This window comes from Giraffa tippelskirchi, chromosome 5, assembly GCF_054371585.1.
Source record: "Giraffa tippelskirchi isolate mGirTip1 chromosome 5, T2T-mGirTip1v1.2.pri, whole genome shotgun sequence".
Taxonomy (NCBI): Eukaryota; Metazoa; Chordata; class Mammalia; order Artiodactyla; family Giraffidae; genus Giraffa; species Giraffa tippelskirchi.
Window position 1 is genome coordinate 50,386,773 of NC_137279.1, and position 24,697 is coordinate 50,411,469.

The window sequence follows — 24,697 nt, forward strand, 5'->3', positions numbered from 1 at the left end:
GTGAAGGGAGATTCTTGCAGTGTTTTAATTTTTTGTATATTTCTAGTTTATTCTTCAGTGTGTCTTCTTCTATGTAAACTTTATCAATTCCCGAATCTTCCTAATAGGGTTCTAATTGGATTGACATTAAATGTGATACACAATTTTGGAAGAATTGGTAGTTTATGATATGGGAAGTCTTCCTATTGAAGCGACAAAGCAGGATTGGAAACAGAGATGTGGTATCAGACTGCAAGAACTGTATAACTTTGGAGAGTCTTTTAAGTGTTCTGAGTCTTCATTTCCTTATCTTTAAAATGAGGATAATTAGTGTACTTACTTCATCAGGTTGTTGTGAGAATTAAATAATTCATATAAAGTAATCAGAACATTTTAAGCTCTCAGCAAATGTTTTTCTTTTTTACTTCCTGGATTTACAGTGTTCATTATTTAGGATGCATACAGTTCTTGTTAAATTTGTTCCTGAATATTAAAAAAAATTTTTATCACTACTGTGAATGTACTGTGTCTTTTCTGCTTCCATGTCTAGGTGTTTATTGCTAGGGAAAAGTTATTGGCTTTTATATATTTATGTTTTTATTGAGCCACTTTATTGAATTTCTCTCATTACTTCTAATAGGTCTTTTTTTTAAACTAGTCTCTCAGATTTTCTAGATATACGATTATATCATCAACAAAAGGTAGTTTTTTTTCTCTTTTTTCTTGTCTCTCTTTTACGGCACTAATATGAATTATTTATCTTATCTTATTGCATTTACTAGAACTTTTAAGGCAATGTTGAATGACAATGGTGATAAAAGGCATCCATGTCTGATTCCTGATTTTCTTTGAAACAGTTTCAGTGTTTGGCTATTTAGAATAATATTTGCTTTAGCTTTTTGGTAGTCTTTTTCATATTTAAGCTGTTCCTTTGAATCCTATAAGAGTTCTTTTTAGGAATAGTACCTGGATTCATAATAAAGCTTTTTCTATATCTATTGATCTGATCATTTAAACTGAGATTATAGGTTTTCAAATACTGAGCGATTTTTGCATTCTTGGGATAAACCCTACTTGGTCATAGTATATTATTCTTTGCTTCATTGGTGAAACCTATTAAGTTTAATATATAATTTTTATATGAAGTCCTAAGTGAAATTAGCCTACAGTACTTTTCCATATAAAATTCTGAAAGAGATGGGAATACCAGACCATCTGACCTGTCTCTTGAGAAACCTGTATGCAGGTCAGGAAGCAACAGTTAGAACTGGACATGGAACAACAGACTGGTTCCAAATAGGAAAAGGAGTACGTCAAGGCTGTATATTGTCACCCTGCTTATTTAACTTATATGCAGAGTACATCATGAGAAACGCTGGGCTGGAAGAAACACAAGCTGGAATCAAGATTGCCGGGAGAAATATCAATAACCTCAGATATGCGGATGACACCACCCTTATGGCAGAAAGTGAAGAACTAAAGAGCCTCTTGATGAAAGTGAAAGAGGAGAGTGAAAAAGTTGGCTTAAAGCTCAACGTTCAGAAAACTAAGATCATGGCATCTGGTCCCATCACTCCATGGGAAATAGATGGGGAAACAGTGGAAACAGTGTCAGACTTTACTTTTTTGGGCTCCAGAATCACTGCTGATGGTGACTGCAGCCATGAAATTAAAAGACGCTTACTCCTTGGAAGGAAGGTTATGGGCAACCTAGATAGCATGTTTAAAAGCAGAGAGATTACTTTGCCAACAAAAGTCCGTCTAGTCAAGGCTATGGTTTTTCCAGTGGTCATGTATGGATGGGAGAGTTGGACGGTGAAGAAAGCTGAGCGCCGCAGAATTGATGCTTTTGAAGTGTGATGTTGGAGAAGACTCTTGAGAGTCCCTTGGACTGCAAGGAGATCCAATCAATCCATCCTAAAGGAGATCAATCCTGGGTGTTCATTGGAAGGTCTGATGTTGAAGCTGAAGCTCCAATACTTTGGCCACCTCATGCAAAGGTTGACTCATTGGAAAAGACCCTAATGCTGGGTAGGATTGGGGGCGGGAGGAGAAGGGGACGACAGAGGATGAGATGGTTGGATGGCATCACCGACTCGATGAACATGGGTTTGGGTAGACTCCGGGAGTTGGTGATGGACAGAGAGGCCTGGCGTGCTGCAATTCATGGGGTCGCAGAGAGTCGGACACGACTGAGCGACTGAACTGAACTGAACTGAACTTTTCCATATTATCCTTACTAGATATTCATATTAAAATTATGTTGATTTCATAGAATGAATTGGAGAGATTGCCATCTTTTTCTAAGTTTTAGAATAGTTTAAATAATATTAATATATCTGTTTTTTAAAATTCAGAGTGAAATAAGTTGTGAAACCATTTCGTTCTGGTATTATTTGCAATTTCTTATGGCAATTGGTCTATTCAACATTTCCATATATTTTTGAGTCAATTTAGAAAGTTCGTATTTTTCTGGGAAATCAATGGTTTCATCTAGATTTCCAAACTTTATTAGTCTCATCAAAAACCACTTTTAAAATTTATTTTTCCTTTCAACACTTTGTGTTATTTCATTAATATTAAAAATTATATTTAACTTTATATTTAATTTTTATTTTTTCTAATTTCTTAAGATGAATATTTATTTCTTGCATTTCTTCTTTAATAATGAATATTTGAGTTAGTTTTTTTTTTTTTTCCTGAGCATAGCTTTTGTCTCTCACATTATTTTTGGTATGGTGGTGTTATTCACTCAGTCGTGTCTGACTCTTCGCAACCCCATAGACTGTAGCCTGCCAGGCCCCACTGTCCATAGAATTCTCCAGGCAAGAATACTGGAGTGGGTTGCCATTTCCTTCTCCAGGGAATCTTCCTGACCCAGGGATCGAACCTGGGTCTCCTGCATTGTGGGCAGATTCTTTACCATCTGAGCCACCAGGGAAGCCCCACAATTTTTGGCTGTACCCCACAGCATATGGGATCTTATTTCCTGGGCCAGGGATCAAACCCACACTCCCTGCATTGGAAGGCAGAGTCTTAACCACTGGACCACCAGGGAAGCATCATTTCTTTTTTTTTTGGTATAAAGTAGTATAATTTCTATTATGTTTGAGATATTTTATGACTTCTCTTTAATATTCTCTTTATCTCCGCTTTTAATATTCTTATCTAGAGGTGTGTTTCTTATTTTACAACTTGTTAAGATTTCTTGGACCAAATGTTTATAGTTTATTAGATTATGATTAGAGAATGTGACCCATAAAATCATTAAATATTTTTCTTTGTGGCCATGTTTATGATTGAGTTTTTTAACAGTTCCGTAGCTGTATGAAAAAATATGACCTGTCTGTTGGAAAGATGTTAGGTTCTAGTTATATCTGTTAATCAAGTTTGTTAATTGTACTATTTTCTCTCTCTTATTTTTGCTTATTAGATCTAATTGTGAGTTTTTTGAAATTTCCACAATAATCACATATGCATATACATTTATATAACACATATGTACAGATACACGTATCTATATAGACATACATGTATGTGTATATGTGCTGCTGCTGCTGTTGCTAAGTCGCTTCAGTCGTGTCCGACTCTGTGCAACCCCACAGACGGCAGCCCACCATGCTCCTCTGTCCCTGGGATTCTCCAGGCAAGAATACTGGAGTGGGTTGCCATTTCCTTCTCCAATGCATGCATGCATGCTAAGTCGCTTCAGTTGTGTCTGACTCTGTGAGACCCCATGGACAGCAGCCCACCAGGCTCCTCTGTCCACGGGATTCTTCAGGCAAGAATATGTGCTACAGTGTACCAATTGTGATAAATAAAGACACCACATATGGAGAAGGAAATGGCAATCCACTCCAGTACTCTTGCCTGGAAACTCCTATGGACGGAGGAGCCTGGTAGGCGACAGTCCATGGGGTCGCAAAGAGTTGGACATGACTGAGCGACTTCTCTCTCTCTCTCGTTGTTGTACAGCAGAAACCAACACAGCATTGTAAAGCAATTATTCTCCGACTGAGAATAAATTAAAAAAAAAAAAAAAAGACACCACGTAATGAAATAGCTGAGAGCACAAACTCTGAAGCCAGACCACCTGTGAGTCACGCCTGTTCTGCTCACTCATTAGGCAAATCGCCTAACCTCTCTGTACTTCAACTGCAAACTAAGGACCACACTACCTTGTTTTAGGAATGTTGTAAGTTTCAGTTAATTCATAAAGTACTTAAAACCATGTCTGAAAGAAAGCGCTGTAAAAGTTAAGTTTTCATGACTGTTACATCTTCATAAACTTTCTCTCTCTACTACTTGGTGCTTTTTCAGCTTAAAATCCATCTTGACTGATATTAATGTTACCATTCCTGTTTTTTTGCTGTTTTTATTTTCTTGGTAGTTTCAAGCTTTTTCATTGATGTAGGGTTTTTCATATAAACTCTGTAAAGCTGAGTTTTGTTTTGTAACCCAGTGTAATGATTACGCCTCTTTAATGAAAGATTGCAATCCATTGACATTTAATATAAAAACTGATATTCCCTTTGTATTACTTTACATTATTATTTACTTTGTTGTTTCTCTCCCTCCCTCATTTTAATAGGTTGATCAAATTGTTATTTATTTGCCTTTTGATCTTCATTAATTTAGACATTATACCATTTCCATTACAGGTTATCTTTCCTTTCCTTGAATTCATATTAAAATAACATTCCTTTTTTTCAAACGAAGAGATGTCAATTATTTTCCTACCAAAGTTTTCCATTTCCCTATTTTTTCCTCTGCATTCTCTAATGTTAAAGGTGAAACATTTAGAAAACTTATACTTCCCTCCTCTCTTCTTTCCTTTCCTCACATAAACACTTTGGAAGTTTTTCACTCTCCTCTTCACTCTTCATATACATGCTTCCCTCCACTCCAACTCCTAGGGTTTGTTGAGATACCTTAGTACTTTTACTACAGTTTAGTACTCTATAAAGTTTAGTAAACTATAGTTTAGTACTCTTACTAAAACTCAGCTTAAAACTATTAAGGGAATTTTTCTTGTATGACTCTTCCTCTTAAATAATCTATATTTAGCACTTAGACTATTCACCCTCAACTGTTTATTAATCTAAGGTTTAACAATATACTGTTCACCACAGTTTCAATTTCTTTTCATTTGCCTGTATTTTGGGTCTCTGTTCTGATATATTTGTACATAGGTTAGATCTTAAGCATTTTCCACAGATAGAGAACATGAGTTATATATTACCTAAATCCTTGCTGATATGCAAATATCTTTCTTTTACTTTGACAGAGTGAATGATATTTTGGCTGGAAATAAGATTCTTGGCGTGCAGTCTTAGTCTCCCAGATTCTCTAGATGTTATTCCACTTTATTCTAGCTAGTGATGGTAGATGACAAGTCTAAGTGTCATCACTGTTCTTTTATAACTTGTCTTTGAAGCTTGGAGTTCAGGAATTTTCTAGCTTATGTCCAAATATGTCTTTATGACAACTCTGCCTGAATTAGTAAGAATTTCCAATCTGTAAACTCAAATCTTTCATCAGTTCAGAGACAATAAAACTGCTTTTTTCTTCATTTATTTTTTCTCTCTATTCAATTTTCTCCTCAGGAATTCATATCATTTGAATATTAGGTGTTCCCTTTAAATGCCTTCTTCATTTGTGCCTTATGATTTCCATCTTATTGTAACTTTCTTCCTATGCTCTGAGTTATTCCTTCTATTCGTTTTTTCTAGCCATTAACTCAAGTCTCAACCATGACCATCTTTTCCTTCAATTCATCTCCCTCTAACTAACCATCTAACTTTTTTTTTAAGTTCAAGAATCATGGTGTGTGCATACAACTTCAATTAGTTGAGAGCACATGGAGCCTACGTACTAATTAACACCTCTTTCCACACATGTGTAAATGAATCATGCCAAAACACAGTGATACTGACCCTCTTTTTGTGATAATATATAATCTGTGGAGATTATTTACAATCATCAATTGAGCTAATGACACAAATAAAAACTCCAAAATTTGAAAAAAAGGCAAAAGGATGACCACGTATCTTCTCAATGTCATACTGGAACATTGTCTAACATGCTCACTTAAGGATTATCAAATACTTCAGGAGTATCTGCTTTTGTTTTGATTTACTATTTCCTATTGATTAGAGCACTTTACAACTCTGTACAAGTATAGGCTAACTTATAGGAAACTGTTGGCCCTATATCTGTTTCTTTCTGATAACGATGCAAATGAAATCTTGTCTTGTAGAAGTACAAATGGTTTCTGGCTCATAAAGAAAATTACAACACCAAGGTTACAATTTTATTGCCTCTATGGCACTTACCAGTTTTATATGTAATTTGGTAATCATATTTCATTATAATTTTTAAAATAATTCTAAATATTTCTGTTATCCTATACTTTTAAAAGGACCCTGGTGGCACAGTGGTAAAGAATCTGTCTGCAATGCAGGAGATATGTGGGTTTGATCCCTAGGTCAGCAAGATCCTCTGGAGTAGGAAATGGCAACCCATTCTAGTATACTTGCCTGGAGAATTTCATGGACAGAGGAGCCTGGTGGGCTACAGTCCTTGTCCAACTTACAAGAGTTGGACATGACTTAGTGATTAAACAACAAATACTTTTAAAAATCATTTTTATCATCCTGCTGATTCTTTTATCAATGAGTTAAAAATTCTTTGATGTGCGCTCATGTAACAAAAAAATCATGTGTGTAAAATGTGTATGTACTTTTGTATCCTTATGGGTTCTTGTAATTTTCTGTTTTATTTCTTGTATTCTTTCTCTCTTTGGCTACTGGATCTTGTTTGATATGTTCTTTTTCTTGGTCTTGTCATTGTGGCTCAGGTCCAGACTTTGGGGAGCTTAAAGTGGTGGTAGCCCTACATGTGGTGGAAAATATACTGATGTTCAGTCCTATGGGCTGGCAGATAGCACCAGTCAGTTGTCAGTCCACTGAGGACTCTCCAAGTTGCCTGACAGGGAGCTGACTGGGCCTGAAACTCCCCCTAGTGGGAGGAGCTGTGTCCAAACTCAACTTCCCAGTGAACCAGAAGTTTCCACTTAATGAGAGGGACTGTGCAGGAATCCAATTTCCCACAGTTTCAAGGTGCTAGCATTTGGCATTTCTGGACAACTACTTGAATATCAGGTACCCAGACTCAGACATCCTGGCACCCAGGCAGTCTGTTTCTTTGCCACTGGGAAGATGCTCTCACACTTGCCACATGAAAGGGGACAACAAAGGAGGGAAAGGCTACTGCCTTTGGAGAGTGGTGCCACGATGTAACCAGCTGCTTCTGGCTTAAGCAAGCCTCTCTGCCAAATACCAAAAGGACAGCAGCATCCCGTGAATTCCAGCCTGTGCCAAGTGAAGCTGCTGCCTTTCACCCCAAGCTCTTTGCATGACAACCCCGCCAACACCTGGCCCTCCGCAGTCCTACCATTTGTTTCCCTTGCGGATGGTTTAGTGTATACGGAAATAAATATATACTCTAAATATATGTGCAGAAATGAGATCATACTATACATGTGCTGTTATAACCCAGTTTTGGCAATCATTCTTATAAATGTGACTAGCTTCATCTTTATCAATAGTAACAGGAATTCTTTAAAGGCTTTCAAAATATATTATCAAGTTGTCTTCTGGAAAGTTAGTAACAATTAGATTAGCTGTATGAGATAGTGCCTGCTTCTCTACATTTTTGTTTGTTTATTTTAGCCACCGTGGTACTGAAAGGTGGTATCTTATTGTGGTTTTATTCAGTATTTCCCTAATTGTTGTATTTGGCAGTGTTCCCCAGAGAAACTGAACCAAATAGGATGCATGGGGAATCAAGGCAGTGTATGGAGGTTCCCAAAAAACTAAGAGGAGAGTTGCCATATGATCCAGAAATCCCATTCCTGGGCATATATCTCAACAAACTGTTATTTGAAAAGATATATACATCCTAACATTCATAGCAGTACTATTTATAATAGCCAAGACATGGAAACAACCTAAATATCCATTGACAGATGAATGGAATATTACTCAGCCATAAAAAAGGATGAAAAAATGCCATCTGCAGCAACACGGATGGACCTAGAGATTATCATACTAAGCAAAGTAAGTTAGAAATACAAATACCATATGATATCACTTATGTGTGGAATCTAGAATATGACACAAATGAACTTATCTCTGAAACAGACTCACAGAAATAAAGAACAGGCTTGTGGCTGCCAAACAGGGGAAGCAGTGGAGAGCTGGATAGGGAGTTTGGAACTAGCAGATGCAAACTATTATATATATATATAGAATGGATAAGCAATAAGGTCCTACTATATAGCACAGGGAACTATATTCAATATCTGGCAATAAGCCATAATGGGAAAGACTATGAAAAAGAGAATCACTATGCTTATACACCAGAAACTAACACAACATTGTAAATAAAAAAAAAAATAGTTTGCAATATTAAATACAAATAAAGCGTTCTATATAAAGAATAGTGAAGACTCTTCAGCTAAAATTTTCCCCCATACAATGGGTCAATGTAATTTTTCTTGCTTTAAATGAATAAGGAAAAACAACAAACACTTTTGTGGTGATTTTTATGTGTCAGGCACTGTCCTAAGTGCTTTACAATTCACACTGTATTGACTAGTCTGCTCTTATTTTTCTTAAAAAAATTTATTTGCTTATTTGGCTGTGACAGATCTTAGTTGCAGCATGTGGGATCTGGTTCCCTGACCAGGGGTTGAACCCCAGCTCCCTGCCTGGAAGTGCAGAATTAAGCCACCAGACCACCAGGGAAGTCCCTAGTCTGCCTCTTACAATGCCCTTTGGCAGAGGTACTTTTATAGCCAAGGAAACTAAGACCCAGAGAGGTTAGTAAGCTTGCCAAATAACTTGTAAATCCTGTACAGCTATAAGCAGAGGAGCTCTAATTTGATTTCCGAAAAGAGGGTTTCCAGGTCCATGCTTTTAAACATTAGTCAGCCCTCATCGCCTAGTTACCGAGTTTGTTACCTTAGTACCATGAAAAACATTTAGTATTTGTGTAGATACACACTAGGCTTTCTATATCTTATCACTACTTATTTGTTATATATAAAGTACCAGACTTACCTCCAAGTCTGAAGAACTAAATGCATATGCAATATTCCAGCCCAATATTCCATAAGATTTTCTTTCATTGATCACAGCATTGAAGAAACACAAGCTGAATAACATTTTTTTCCACCATGGTCCACAGTCAGGTTTTTCAAATAACTCTTCTGTTACCTCTCCACTCCCACTGTATCCAAATGTCTGAAGTAAATTATTTTTCAGTCCCTGGGGATTTTCCACTGCAATCTTTAAAACAGATGTGAGTAAAAACAACATCTGAGGACAGACACAGGCATTAGGACTGGTGGGGGGTGGGGGACTCTTACTTACATAGAGAACTAGCTAAGACTATATTTGATAACAGAACTTGCTAAGACTATAACCCTTTTTAAGATTCAGTAGCAAATAAAAAAATCCTGTGTTATTCTTTTCCCATTTGAAAACTTCTGTAAAGGGATTGTATCAGATTTCCAATTGTTCCAATTCGTACTTTAAAACGAGAAGTACAACAATGTTATTAAAAGCATTCCTATTTGTTCTGCAAGCCCAGCATTTTAGAAAGTTGAAAGTGAAGAATTCCTATATTTTAAATGCTTGATGGCAGCTAAGTGGCTGTAACAAAATCAGGGCTGCATGGCCTCAGCAAGGCAGCAGAGAGAAGGGGCATCAAATATAGTACACAGAGAACTTGTGGAACCAACCAAGTATCTAATCACCGTCAAGGAGGACAAATAACTTGGTATGTTACTAAAGGGCTCTGTTTTCATTGAAAATTGATTGATTTCTTACCTAGGAAAATTGAAGTGAGGAGGTACAGGAGGTGAAGTGGGAAGAGAATTACTTGGAGGGCTTTTTTTAAAGAGCACGACTGTAAGTCTAAAACCAAAAGGTGTGAAAATGTTTCTTTACTTGCACAGTTTTCATAGACATACACATATAAACATATATATGCGTATTTCATATTATGTGGATATGTATAAATATGTGTAGATAAGTACTATGATATATGTGTGTGTTTGTGTGCATACATGAACATGAAATTTCAAATTGAATTTATTTAATTAATTTTCATTGGAGTACAGTTAATTTACAATGTTGTTTGTTTTTGCTGTACAGCGAAGTGAATCAGTTATATATACATATATCCACCCTTTTTAAGATTCTTTTCCCATATAGGTCACCACAAAGCATTGAGTAGAGTTTCCTGTGGAACGTGAGATTTCTGAGTTAAGGGTCAGACTGATTGATTGATTCACAGAGCACTTAAAATGTTCCTTGAAGCTCTACCCCTGTCGCCACCTTTCATATCCCCCTCTCCTAGACGAAGATAAAACGCTGTCTGATGTAATACTCTGCCTGACCCTGGGAGGTAAATGGACCCTCTGGAGTCTCAGACAAAAAGCTGCAGATTTCTCCAATCCGTGTCCCATCTTCTCCAGGAGTAGGGCAGCTGGGAAGCGCCTCAGTACTGTGGGCTTGGGTAAACACCCCCGGGAGTCTGGGAAGAGCTGGGGGTCAGTGTGACAGGGAGAAGTTTCTTTGCTTCCCGAGAGTAAACTTGATTTATTCTCAGGCTGGATTGGGACACTCTCAGGAAACTGCCCCTCCACCCCATTTCCTCTGTCTTCACACCAATTCTGTTAAACTTGAAAGTGTGCATGTGTTTGCATTATCTGGGCACACATTCTGCCTGTGCGACTGGTCCGTTTTCTTTGCTATTAGGACTCCATCTTTTGGTCAACTGGACACTTGTTTAACAGAATTGACCCAACTCTTAGTATTTATTCAAACTTAATGGTGGGTATGAGTAGAAGTCACAGATAATTTTTAAATAGGACTTTTTAGTCAACAGTTTCAACCTGCTTTTTGCCAGATACTTTTCAGAGAATTAGTAACAAATTGTGAAAGAGTTAGGGGGACCAGAGACAGGAAAAAGCTAGAGAAGCAAAAGGCAAGGAAAGGGCCCAAATTCTTCACTCTATCTTCTGGTTTATGAGAGTTGGGTAAGCAGCCTTGTTTGAGAGAACAAACATTTAAACTGTCAATCCCTTGAAAGCAGGGATCTTGTTTACACTTTTGCATCCTTTCTGATCCATAATGTAAGGCTGAGCACAGGAAAGATTTAGCATACTAGAATTGGCACTGTCTTCTTAATTTAGAATCATGAATACAAGATAATTTACATTCAAACAGTGCTTCAGAGTCAATATTAGTATCTGTTATACATTGCCCTTACCTTTAAACTCTTTTGAAGGATAGGAATTGGGAAAGAACTGTCTGATTTTGAGCTTAACCATAGCCTAAACTTAGGCTCTATTGTCACATCTGGACTATTAAATCTGTAAAACAAAAACATTTACAAATATTTTAATGTGAAAAATTTAAATGAAATCAACATGTTCTAAGAATCATAGTTGTGTTAATGTTAAAATGGCCTTAGAAATCACTTTAATAACCAACCATAAGAACTTCTATATTGCATAAGATTTTGTGTAAGATCCATTAATTCCCATTTTGAAAAGGTAGTCTTCCTCTTCCCTCACTTAGGTACAAAAATGATCTAGGTTCATTGCAAAAACTTGGAAAAAATGACAAATTAAGAACAAAATAAAAACCAGAGTTCCATTGGTCAAATCTGGCACAACTGAACTTCATAATAAACATTCATGGTAACAGATTATAATGCACTGAATAAAATAGAAATCCATGAGTCCATGCTGATATAAGTAAACAAATGAGTAAATAAATGGGGAGGAGAAAATCTCCTAATAGTAGAATTTAATTTAAAATTTAGAAGAAATTATGGAGTTAGAAAGTTACTGTTTGGCAAATAGTCTAGTAATTTATTCACCTGAAAATTATCAATGGAAGTGAAAAGTAGTAGGGAAAAGTTAGAGATGTGTCTCTACAGTTGGTAGATACCACTTTAATTAAATAATCAAAATAAAAAATGTCACCAGTAGTGGGAACAGATTGACATCAGTTGCTTCTTGCTATGATGTACAAAGAAGGATACAACAACACTTCTGCGGTATTCCTGCATAAGTAACTCTAACCATGAGAAAATAGCAGACAAACCCAAACTGATAGACACTTTACAGAATGACTGGCTTGTACTTTTCAGAAAATGTCCAAGTTGTAGAAGACAAAAACATATTAAGGAACTATTCTAGAGCAAAGGAGAATTAAGAGACATGACAATTGAATGCAGTGTGAAATCCTGAATTGGAATCTGGACCTAACATTTTTCTTCTTTTGTAATAAAAGATATTATTGGGATAACAAGCTAGATATGACTAAGTTCTGTTGATTAGATAATCAGGTAAAGAATCTGCCTGCAATGCAGGAGACCTAGGTTCGATCCCTGGGTCAGGAAGATTCCCTGAAGATGAGAATGGCTGCCCACTCCAGTATTCTTTCCTGGAGAGTTTTATGGACAGAGGACATCAAGTCTTCTTGAGGCCCTCAGTCCATGGGGTCGCAAAGAGTCAGACACAACTGAGCGACTAACACAGACACAGACACACACTACAGTACTTGGAGGTCAAATGGCATTATGTTTGCCTTGACATTGAACTTCCTTTCAAAGGATTTAAAAAATGCCATACACACACACACACACACATATGTACATATAAAGAAATGATAGGGTAAACCAGGAAAAGAGGTTAACAGTAGAGGAGAGTTTTTGGATCATTCTTGCATTTTTTCTGCAAGTGTGAAATTATTTTAATTTAAAAAACAAACCAAGGGATTTTCCTGGTGGTTCAGTGGCTAAGACTCCACACTCCCAACGTAGGGGGCCCAGGTTTGATTCTTGTGGTAGGGGAACTAGATCTGGGATGCTACCACTAAGAGTCCACATGACAAAGTGAAGATCCCACATGCCCCAGCTAAGACCCAGTGCGCCAAAATAAATAAATAAATATTTAAAAAAACCCAAAACAACAAAAGCAAAAATACACCAAACAAAACAGAGAAATAAAATATGAAATCTGATGAAGTATAATATTTTTTTCCCCTCTCTGATTCTCTATTTCATTTTTAAAATAAAAATATTATATATACTGTAGATACATGTACTGTGAAGGGTACAGTTTATAGCCTTCTATTTTTCCTCCTGGCAATATACTGTGAATATATTCCTTTGATTCCTAAATTTAAGAAAATTTCTTCACATTTTCCTCTCTGTGTGTGGGCTGCTAGGGTAGTAGAAATAAATATTTAAAGGCTTGATTTGATAAAGAAGTATGAATTTGCCTTGATCATCCTCTGGTTATATCAGTATCAGTTCAGTCGCTCGGTCATGTTGGACTCTTTCCAAGCCCATGGACTGCAGCATGCCAGGCTTCCCTGTCCATCACCAAGCCCTGGAGCTTGCTCAAACGCATATCTATAGAGATGGTGATGCCATCCAACCATCTCATCCTCTGTCATCCCCTTCTCCTCCTGCCTTCACTCTTTCCCAGCACCAGGGTCTTTTCCAGTGAGTCAGTTCTTCACACCAGGTGGCCAGAGTATCGGAGCTTCAGCATTAGTCGTTCCAGTGAATATTCAGGACTGATTTCCTTTAGGATGGACTGGTTGGATCTCCTTGCAGTCCAAGAGACTCCTAAGAGTCTTCTCCAACACCACAGTTCAAAAGAGTCAATTCTTCAGCACTCAGCCTTCCTTATAGTCCAACTCTCACATCCATACATGACTACTGGAAAAACCATAGCTCTGACTAGATAGACCTTTGTCGGCAAAATGATGTTTCTGCTTTTTAATATGCTGTCTAGGTTGGTCATAGCTTTTCTTCCAAGGAGCAAGTGTCTCAATTTCATGGCTGCAGTCACCATCTGCAGAGATTTTGGAGCCCAGGAAAATAAAGTCTCTCACTGTTTCCATTGTTTCCCCACCCATTTGCCATGAAGTGATGGGACTGGATGCCATGATCTTCATTTTTGGAACGTTGAGTTTTAAGCCAGCTGTTTCACTCTGCTCTTTCACTTTCAAGAGGCTCTTTAGTTCCTCTTTTCTTTCTGCCATAAGGGTGGTGTCATCTGCATATCTGAGGTTATTGATATTTCTCCCGGTAATCTTGATTCTAGCTTGTGCTTCATTTAGCCTGGCATTTCACATAATGTACTCTGCATATAAATTAAATAAGCAGGGTGACAATATACAGCCTTGATGTACTCCTTTCCCTATTTGGAACCAGTCTGTTGTTCCATATCTGATTCTAACTGTTGCTTCTTGGCCTGCATACAGATTTCTCTCGAGTCAGGTCAGGTAGTCTGGTATTCCCATCTCTTGAAGAATTTTCCCCAGTTTGTTGTGATCCACACAGTCAGGGTCTTTGGCATAGTCAATACAGCAGATGTAGATGTTTTTCTGGAACTCTCTTGCTCTTTTGATGATCCAGTGGATGTTGACAATTTGATCTCTGGTTCCTCTGCCTTTTCTAAATCTAGCTTGAATATCTGGAAGTTCTTGGTTCACATACTGTTGAAGTGTCACTTGGAGAATTTTGAGCATTACTTTGCTAGTGTGTGAGATGAGTGCAATTGTGTAGTAGTTTGAACATTCTTTGGAATTGTCATTCTTTGGGATTGGAATGAAAACTGACATTTTCCAGTCCTGTGGCCACTGCTGAGTTTTCCAAATTTGCTGGCATATTGAGTGCAGCACTTTCACAACATCATCTTTTAGGATTTGAAATAGCTCCACTGGAATTCCATTACCTCCACTAGCTTTCTTCGTAGTGATGCTTCCTAAGGCCCACTTGACTTTGCATTCTAGGATATCTGGCTTTAGGTGAGTGATCACACCATCATGGTTATCTGGGTCATTAAGATCTTTTTTGTATAGTTCTTCTATGTATACTTGCCACAGCTTCTAAATATCTTCTGCCTCTGCTAGGTCCATACCGTTTCTGTCCTTTATTGTGCCCATCTTTGCAAGAAATATTCCCTTGATATCTCTAATTCTCTTGAATAGATCTCTAGTCTTTTTCATTCTATTGTTTTCCTCTAGTTCTTTGCACTGATCCCTGAGGAATGCTTTCTTATCTCTCCTTGATATTCTTTGGAACTCTTTGGTACCCATTTGGAACTCATTCAAATGGGCATATCTTTCCTTTTCTCCTTTGCCTTTTGCTTCTCTTCTTTTCTCAGCTATCTGTAAGGCCTCCTCAGACAACTGGTTATATAGCATAATTTTAATGATCATCAATTACTCTTATTAAGCTTTTGAAACTGTTCTGAAGAACATTTTATTAATTTTTTTTTTTAATGATACAATGCTATCTGCCATCCTCTTGCTCCTTTCTGTCTTAATACACTTCTGAAAGCTGATACAATGACTGTCTGGTCCATGCTGTATCCTTAATCTCTAGAATGATTTTTGGCAAATAGTAGGTTTCCTACAAGTATTTTTTGAATTAATAATGAAAAATCTAGTGGAAATTATTGTCATATTTCAGCATTTGCATCTATTGAAATCATATAATTAAGTAATCTTCACCTCTGACTCTAGTGATGAAGCAAATGTGAAAAGGTGAAATTAGGAAATAGTTTTTAAACTGCTTAAAGAATAATAGTCTGAGAACAGAATGCATAATATTAGTAAAGGTTTTAGAAATTTAAGCTAGACAGCAGCATTTTGGTTTCATAATTCCCTTGTGGATGCTCACAGCAGAAAAATAACAGCATGAAGAAGCAGAGACCCTCATTTAAAGGCACCTCTAGATACAGTATTGGCCATACTCAGTAAAGCAGACAGAAATGCAAATCTGGGGAAAAAGCTATAGAATGCAATTTGTTAAAACATTACTAACTCAACACTTTGCTAATTCTTCAAGCAAAGTTAGAGCATTCTATTTCCAAATACTTTCACTGCAAAGAAGAAGGCTGAACCTATGGGAATTTTTGCTTGAGTCAGCAAGTACTTGGGGCGATAACAGCCACCGGGTTGAACTAGAGTAAATCAGAATAAGTACCAAAAACAGCTCATAAAGAAAATTATCACTGAAATTATGGATGCTGTGCTTGTTGTTTCACTTGAGTCTAACTCTTTGCAAGCCTACGGACTGTAGTCTGCCAAGCTTCTCTATCCATGGGATTCTCCAGGCAGGAATGCTGGAGTGGGTTGCCATGTCCTCCTTTAGGAGATCTTCCTGACCCAGGGATCCAACCCACGACTCTTATTTCTCCTGCATTGGTAGGCAGGTTCTTTACCACTAGCACCACCTGGGAAATATGGGTATGAGGTATTATATTCTGCTGTGTGGAAGCAATAGGATATTACAAGCTATGCCATAGAGCTATACATTTCTATATACATGTGTATGTACAAGTGTATATCTACTGAGAGTTTGAGAAGGAGAGAAAGAGAAACTGATAAACCGGATGGAAAGTAAAAATTAAAGAGGACTTTTCTTCTAATAAAAAGTGATATATTCCTAGTGTAGCTTTCAAGTTCTTGGAGGAAAGAGAATCCTCATAAGGTACCCTAAGTTACCTCCGAGTGGCCTAACACTTTATTTTATCACTGTTTAAGCACAGTGTACATTGCTGTTTCCAGTTTTAGTTCATTGTTTTGATAATAATCTGATCCCTTCTGTGTGCATGGGTGCTCTTGCTCGGTCATGTCTGACTTTTTGCTACCTAATGGACTGTAGCCCATCAGGCCCCTGTGAACATGGGATTTTCCAGGCAAGAATACTGGAGTGGGTTGCCATTTCCTTCTCCAGGGGATCTTCCTGACTCAGGGATTGAACCCAAGGGTCCTGTAGCTCTTGCATTAGCTGGTGGATTCTTTACCACTGAGCCACCTGGGAAGCCCTTACAAATAAATGTAAAACTCTTACGATTCTACAATTGCGCAGAGCCTTGGCATAAACGATGCTGCAAGATGGCAGTTCTGGAGGAAGACCCATTGTTCTGTTTTGGTTAGGGCCTTAACAATGAGGGCTTCTGTTTTAGCTGCCTGGCCACGACCCAAAGAAATCATGGTCACATGACTGGATGTTCCCGTTAACTCTTGTGCAAATTTCAGGAGAGTATTGGTGAGGTCGATCCCTGTAAAACAACATGGAAAGGTACATACTATTGTAAAGTCATTTAATCCCCTCTTTAAAAATACATTCTAGCATTTATTAAGTGGTAGTAGGAAAAGATGTAGACATAATGGAAAAACCAGTCTTTTAAATCAGAAGGTAGAGCTCAGATTTTGGCTCTACCATTTTCTTTTTTGCAAAATTAATTTTTATTGGAGTATAGTTGATTTACAATGCTGTGTTAGTTTCTGCTCTACCTCAAAGTGAATCACTTATACACACACTCACACACATATATGTATATGTATATACATAGCCACTCTTTTTTAGATTCTATTCCCATTTAGGTCATTACAGAGTATTGAGCAGAGTTCCCTGTGCTATGCAGTAGGTTCTTTATTAGTTATCTATTTTATTATATACAGTGTGTATATGTCAAACTCAATCTAATGGGGTGACAGATGGGGTGATACTATCTACTATAGCAGTGATTGTTGGTTGTTTACTCCAGCACTTACTTGTCCCCTCCTCCTCTATAGCTGAACCCTGGTGTTACTCCAAATGGCCATGTGTCCAGCGAAAATACTTCATTTTTAGCCTTTCATGCAGCTAGGTATGAGCATCTTATGTTTTGTGAAAATGCTTTGGCAGCAAAGTTTTTTAAATGTTGTGCTATCTTCCATTCTGTACAGCAAATGAATTACTTATACATATATATGTATATAGTCACTCTTTTTTAGATAATATTCCCATATAGGTCATTACAGAATACTGAGTAGAGTTTCCTCTGCTATACAGTAGGTTCTTTATTAGTTACCTATTTTATTATATGTAGTGTGTATATGTCAAGCCCAATCTAACAGGGTGACAGATGTCTGGAACATAGATATGATGGCCACAGCCTTAGCTGCCATGTCAGGCTAAGTTCTCAAGAAATACAATGTTATGAGTGTGTCAGGCATATAGCCAGCTGCTTTAAATGGAAAAGTTTCAGATGAGACAAGCCTCCACATGGGGGCATGTTGAACAAGGCTTTTCCTAATAGAATCAAAGTTTGAAAATGGTGAGTTCTAAAGACATGTTTGATTTGAAGATAATGAAAAGCAGAAAATAAATGAAGAAAGTATTTTGCTTAGGAGAAAATATTTTGCTTAGGGTCTGTAGAGCAAAGACAAGATAAAGAAAAAAATGCATTTTCTTGAAGCACACAAGCATACAATCAACAGAGATAATTTCTGATGATTTATTTTATAACATTTTCTCACAAGTCAATGGGAATTAAAATTGTTAATAAACCAAGGGTAATCCCAAACTTCATATCAATAATATGTGTGTTTGGGATGTATTTTCTGCATACAAAACTAGCCCTGATAGATTTTCCCATATTCATGAATCTGAGACAACTCATTTTTCTTTGTTCTTTTACATTTTTAGTCATTCTTTTTTTGAAATGTGCTATTGCTTTATTTGCTTATTTTTAAAATTGAGATATAGTTGATGTACAATAATCATGTATATAACTTTTAGATGTATAACAGAGTGATTCATAATTCTTAAAGGTTATAGTTCATTTATAGTTATCATAAAATACTGTCTGTATTCCCTCTGTTGTACAATATATCCTTGTAGCTTATTTATTTTATACATTGTAGTTTGTACCTCCAAATCCTCTACCCCAGCTTGTCCCTCCCCTCTTCATTCTCTCCACTGGTATCCACTAGTTTGTTCTCTATATCTGTGAATCTGTTTGAAAGATTCATTCTTAATATAGCTTACAGTTTTAAGATATTTAGTGAAGTCGCTCAGTCGTGTCCGACTCTTTGTGACCCCATGGACTGTAGCCTACCAGGCTCCTCCGTCCATGGAATTTCCCAGGCAAGAATACTGGAGTGGGTTGCCATTTCCTTCTCCAGGGGATCTTCCCGACCCAGGGATGGAACCCAGGTCTCCTGTGTTGCAGGCAGACGCTTTACCATCTGAGCCACCAGAGAAGCCCAATTCTTTAAGATATATAAGAATAGGACAGTTTCCCCAAATATTTAAGAATAGGGAAATATTTTATACACAGAACACCCTGACACAGAACCTACTTCTCTACATATTTTGAAAACATCATCATGTCATCTTAACTGTTCACAAGCTTACCATGGGGATGAATAAGTATCAGTGGAGTTCTGGCATTGGATTCTTCATATAATTCCTTCAAACTGGTTCCAGTTCTGTGAATATATTCATTTCCTATTTTTTCAGTTATAAACTTTTTCACAGAATTCTTTAAACGTTCTGGTCTAAGAATTTTTATCTAAGAAAGAAACCATGATAGATAAGTAACTTTAAAAACTACCCAGGGGAATATCCCCTGTGATAAGAGGAAACAAACTAAGAAGTATTCAGTATTTATGTTGCCCTTCAAAAGTTTTGTGGTGTTCCTTGTGTTGGGAAAATCTGATGGGGAGGGGAGCCTATGTGTGGTGGGAAAGCTGCCACCACTGCTCTTGACCTTCCTATGGTCCTTCCTAGATGCCTGGGCTATCTGTTGCCTCTATCTTTCACACTCTGTGATCTTACTCTGTGTGTGCAAATCCAAGGTATGGTCCCTGATACTGCAAAAAGAGACCTTGCCCCTGGGTTTTTTTTTCCTGCTCTGCTGTACATATCTAGAGCAAGAAAAACCCCATGGTATTAGAGGATGAAAATCCAGGATAGCATAGTTGGAAAAGTACTAGCTCTTCCATTAATAAAATGAAAATCAATAGCACAATATTTGTGTGTTTAAACAAACTGAGCACACATCTGCAGAGAACTCTAGAGGGACTAAAAAATTTTGCAAACAGTATACATGTGGTAAATAGAAATTCATCCATTGGAAATCATTGCAAATTTCAGACATTTTCCATGAAAACTGCTTTAAACTAATCACCTTATGTGCCATTTCTTTACAGAATGATCATACATTCTGTGCTGAGCATTTTCAGAGACTCCATCATTTAAGGCAAAATTAAAACTGTATGTGTCTGTGAGTCTGTGTGGAGGTACTAGATTGAACCATGGATCATCGTCAAAAACCATCAACTATTGGCAAGTTCACAGGTGTTTAAAAGATCACCTAATATAAACTCATTATGTTGAGTTTGCTCTTTTCTGTATCCTTTGGAAAAAGTAATCTCAAATTTTTAATTAATTGCAACATACATATTTTTAAAAATGAAAATTGGCAGCACACATAGAATCTGGGGTCTAACAGCAGAGTTCACCCAGTATTTCCAGTTATGAAAGTGTGAGAATCAACCAAGTGAAACACCATTAGTTGTGGTCCATCACTGCTAAGAACCTGTCTCCCCAATGTGATTGTCATCTTTTGTCACCATCATGCTGCTGGTTCCTTCTTTATTTTATTAATCAAGCAAACATTTATTTAATTTCTCCACTTTTGCAATTTTTAACCCCAAGAACTTTGGAGGAGGGTAGCGGGAGAGAAAGAGAAGTTTGAAGAAATGGGTTCCATTGAGATAAATTTTATTAGCTCTTTTCTAAGAAGCTACATATAGTTCTGAAAAATTTCCCCGTGTCCATATCTCCTCATTGTCATCTTTCCCCCTCTTTTCTGTCCAGTAGGTTATATAAATGGAGGGAAGTGAATAAACTGGACAAAGTCGTTGCCCCTGTGGAGCTCCATGATATTATCCTTCTCTAGGCTGAGTCTTCTCCCTAGTATATTCTAAATCTCCTAAGTGGCAATCTCAATTTCTGACTCTTACAGGTCAGACCCAGTTTCAAATATTTAAACTCAATTTCCCTATACATACACTTAACATGTTATCACACCATGTCTTCTGACTCTGAGTTTGGTAAATAGGATGACTATACTTATAAAATTTCTAGTTGATAAACTAAAACCACTTGGAGCTTAATGGGGGAGAGTAATGTAGCATGGGTTTTAAAATCTAGTTAATTTTGTTGTTAAGGTAATACACACTTGTTACATAAAATTAAAATAGTACTTGCTATATAACTTGTTACATAAAATTTTTTAAAAAGTATAAATTGAAATATGAAGACCCTATTTCCTAGATAACCTCTATTTGTTTCTTGTTGTTCCTTATATTTTCTACATACATATGAACATCTCTCTAACCTGTTCTTTTTTCCCACAAATGGAGTTTTTACAATATAGATCGTTAAGTATTCTGCATTTGTCAGTTAATATAGCTTAAATACATCTTAATGTCATAATTGCATCAATAATCCACACACAGAGTAGAGGAATCAACCTGTCTATAGTTGTCAGGTGGATAACATAAACTGGAGAAGTGGGTTGGATTGAAGAAAAATAATTCTCCTGTATAATAAAAAGTTATGCAAATATGATGTTAAATGGCAAATAGCATTCAACTTCAGTGTCAGGAGCAGTGAAGACTATGATACACTGCTCCAAAGGGGCAGAGAGTACTCAGCTCTAGCTATCGCTATGGATGATTGTGGGCCAAGTATTAGGTGATCTTCTAATTTTTTAGTAAATGCTGGAAATCTGGATTTTTATGTCAAGTTTCTCAATTTGAAAATTTTGGCTCAAAAGTAGAAAAAACCAAACCCTAACAAAAATAAAAACAAAAAATGAATGTATACACCAATGTTCTAGCAGCATCAATTGCAACAGCCAAAAGGTAGAAACAACCCAAGCGTCCATGGACAGATGAATGGATAAACAAACTGTGGCATATGGATACAATGCAATATTATTCAGCTTTAAAAAATTCTGACACATGATACAACATGGATAAACTTGAAGACATTAAATGAAATAAGTCAGACACAAAAAGATAAATGTTGCATGATAGATTCCACTTCTGTGAAGTATCTATAATAGGCATACTGTTCATGGGGTTCTTGCTGCAAGAATACTGGAGTGGTTTGCTATTCCCTTCTCCAGTGGACTATATTTTGTCAGAACTCTTCACTATGACCTGTCTGTCTTGGGCGGCCCTGCAAGGCATGGCTCATAACTTCATTGAGTTATGCAAGCCCCTTTGCCAAGACAAGGCTGTGATCCAGATCAGTATTCATTCCAATCCCAAAGAAAAGCAATGCCAAAGAATGTTCAAACTACCGTACAACTGAATTTATTTTACATGTTAGTAAGGTTATGCTCAAAATTCTTCAAACTAGGCTTCATTTGAGAAATTCCAGATGTACAAGGTGGATTTTGAAAAGGCAGAGAAACCAGAGATCAAATTGCCAACATTTGCTGGATCATAGAGAAAGCAAGGGGATTCCAGAAAAACATGTACTGCTTCATTGACTACACTAAAGACTTTGACTGTGTGGATCACAAAAAACTGTGGAAAATTCTTAAAGAGATGGTAATACCAGGCCACCTTATCTTCCTCCCGAGAACCTGTTTGCAGGTCAAGAAGCAACAGTTAGAACTGGACATGGGACCATGGGCTGATTCAAAATTGGGAAAGGAGTAGGTCAAGGCTGTATATTGTCACCTTGCTTATTTAACTTCCATGCAGAGTACATCGTGTGAAATGCCGGGCAGGATGAATCACAAGCTGGAATCAAGATTTCTGGGAGAAATATCAACAACCTAAGATATGCAGATGATACAACTCTAATGGCAGAAGTGAAGAGGAACTAAAGAGCCTCTTGATGAGGGTAAAAGAGGAGACTGAAAAAGCTGGCTTAACACTCAGCATTCAAAAAACTATGATAATGGCATCTGGTCCTATCACTTCATGGCAAATAGAAAGGGAAAAAGTGAATTCAGTGACAGATTTTATTTCCTTGGGCTCCAAAATCACTGTGGACAGTGACTGTAGCCATGAAATTAAAAAACGCTTTCTCCTCATAAGAAAAGCTATGGCAAACCTAGACAGTGTATTAAAAAGCAGAGACATTACTTTGCTGACAAAGGTCCATATAGTCAAAGCTATGGTTTTCTGGTAGTCATGTACAGATGTGAGAGTGGAACCATAAAGAAAGCTGAGTGCCGAAAATTGATGTTTTGGAGTTGTGGTGCTGGAGAAGGCTCTTGAGAGTCCCTTGGACTGTAAGGAGATCAAATCAGTCAATCCTAAAGGAAATCAACTCTGAATATTCATTGGAAGGACTGATGCTGAAGTTCCAATACTTTGGTCACCTGATGCGAAGAGCTAACTCTTTGGAAAAGACCCTGATGTTGGGAAAGATAGAAGGCAAAAGGAGAAGGAGGTGGCAGAGAATGAGATGGCTAGATAGCATCACTGACTCAATGGACATGAATTTAAGCAAACTTGGGGAGATAGTGAAGGACAGGAACCTGGTGTGCTGCAGTTTGTGGAGTTGCAAAGAGTTGGACACGCCTTAATGACTGAACAAAAATAACAACAGAATAGGCAAGTTCAGAGAGACAGAAAGTAGAATGGTAGTTGCCACGGTCTAATGGGAGGAAATAATGGGGAATTTTTTGGTACAGTTTCTGTTTGGGATGATAAAAATTTCTAAAAGTGGCTAATGGTGAGTTTTCACCACTGTGAATGTACTTACTGCCACTGAATTTTATATTTAAATAAACTTAAGACGGATTATTATCACGAGTAAATGAAATAATGAATGTATGCTATGCCACAATAAAATTGGAAAGGAAACAACTCACTTTAAGATATAAGTACATAGAATATTTAAAATAGTCTATGCTATTTTGGTTATGTTTATTGGAGATTTTGAAATTTTATAAGAAAGATCTCCATAGGCTCAAATTCACTTGTTTAGTGATAAATTGTACTTGAAATATTGAAAGAACAAAACCACAGGCCCAATAAAAATGTCTGTAAGTCAAGTGCAATCTTTTTCTGCAAAATCATGAGTAAATTTTAAAGTGCTATAAAAATAAAATTTAAGGCAGAAACCAAAAGAAAGATGATTGGCTATTCAGCCTGGCATTTTCAGAAAGTTAGAGTATAAGGGAAATAAGAGGAGGGATTTCCCCCTCCCTAAACTAGAGGCTAAATGTGAAAATTAAAGACTGTTTGAGGTGATAAGGGCAAATTTAGAAAAATCTACTTTAAAAAATCTACTTTGGAAAGTATAATATGGTGTTACTGGTAAAAGCACAGATTTCAGACTCAAACTGATTGAGTTTCAGTCCTGGCTCAATTAGGCAATCTATAAAAAGGAGAAATCACCCCCTAAGATGATTATGAGGATTAAATGAAATAATGTATGAAAACTGCTGAGTACATGCTAAACTTTACTTAATTTAAGGGGCTCACAAATGACATCCATTTATATCCCTCACTTGCCAACCTCACAGCCAGAATCTGAGGCATTGACACACAGAGGAATCAGGGAAAACACCACTTTTATTATCAATACAGGCCAAGGTGGTGGATATGGTTTAGGTGGGTGTACTTCCTGATGCTAAACCATAGAATTTGGCAGACTTTTCTGTCACAAGCAGTGCTGGGCAGTCTTTGGCTTTTCCCTAAGAAGCCCTGGTATGTTCTTGTACAATTTATGGCATTGAGAAGCAGAGCAGAAATTACACTTTTTGCAGGAAGGCTAATCCCCAAAGGGACAGGGGAGAAGG

The 24,697-nt window shown here is 37.1% G+C and overlaps 1 protein-coding gene across 1 annotated transcript in view; it reads right to left on the bottom strand.

The window, feature by feature from the left end:
• Window positions 1-24,697, bottom strand: part of DNAH14 (dynein axonemal heavy chain 14) — a 377,211-nt gene that overhangs the window by 33,682 nt on the left and 318,832 nt on the right. Inside the window, exons 74-77 of the mRNA XM_081491559.1 lie at window positions 19,273-19,429; window positions 16,939-17,149; window positions 11,323-11,425; window positions 9,105-9,332 (exon numbers count right to left, since the gene is read on the bottom strand). Of these exons, the coding sequence (XP_081347685.1) occupies window positions 9,105-9,332; window positions 11,323-11,425; window positions 16,939-17,149; window positions 19,273-19,429 (699 nt within the window). The remainder of the gene's footprint in view (window positions 1-9,104; window positions 9,333-11,322; window positions 11,426-16,938; window positions 17,150-19,272; window positions 19,430-24,697) is intronic.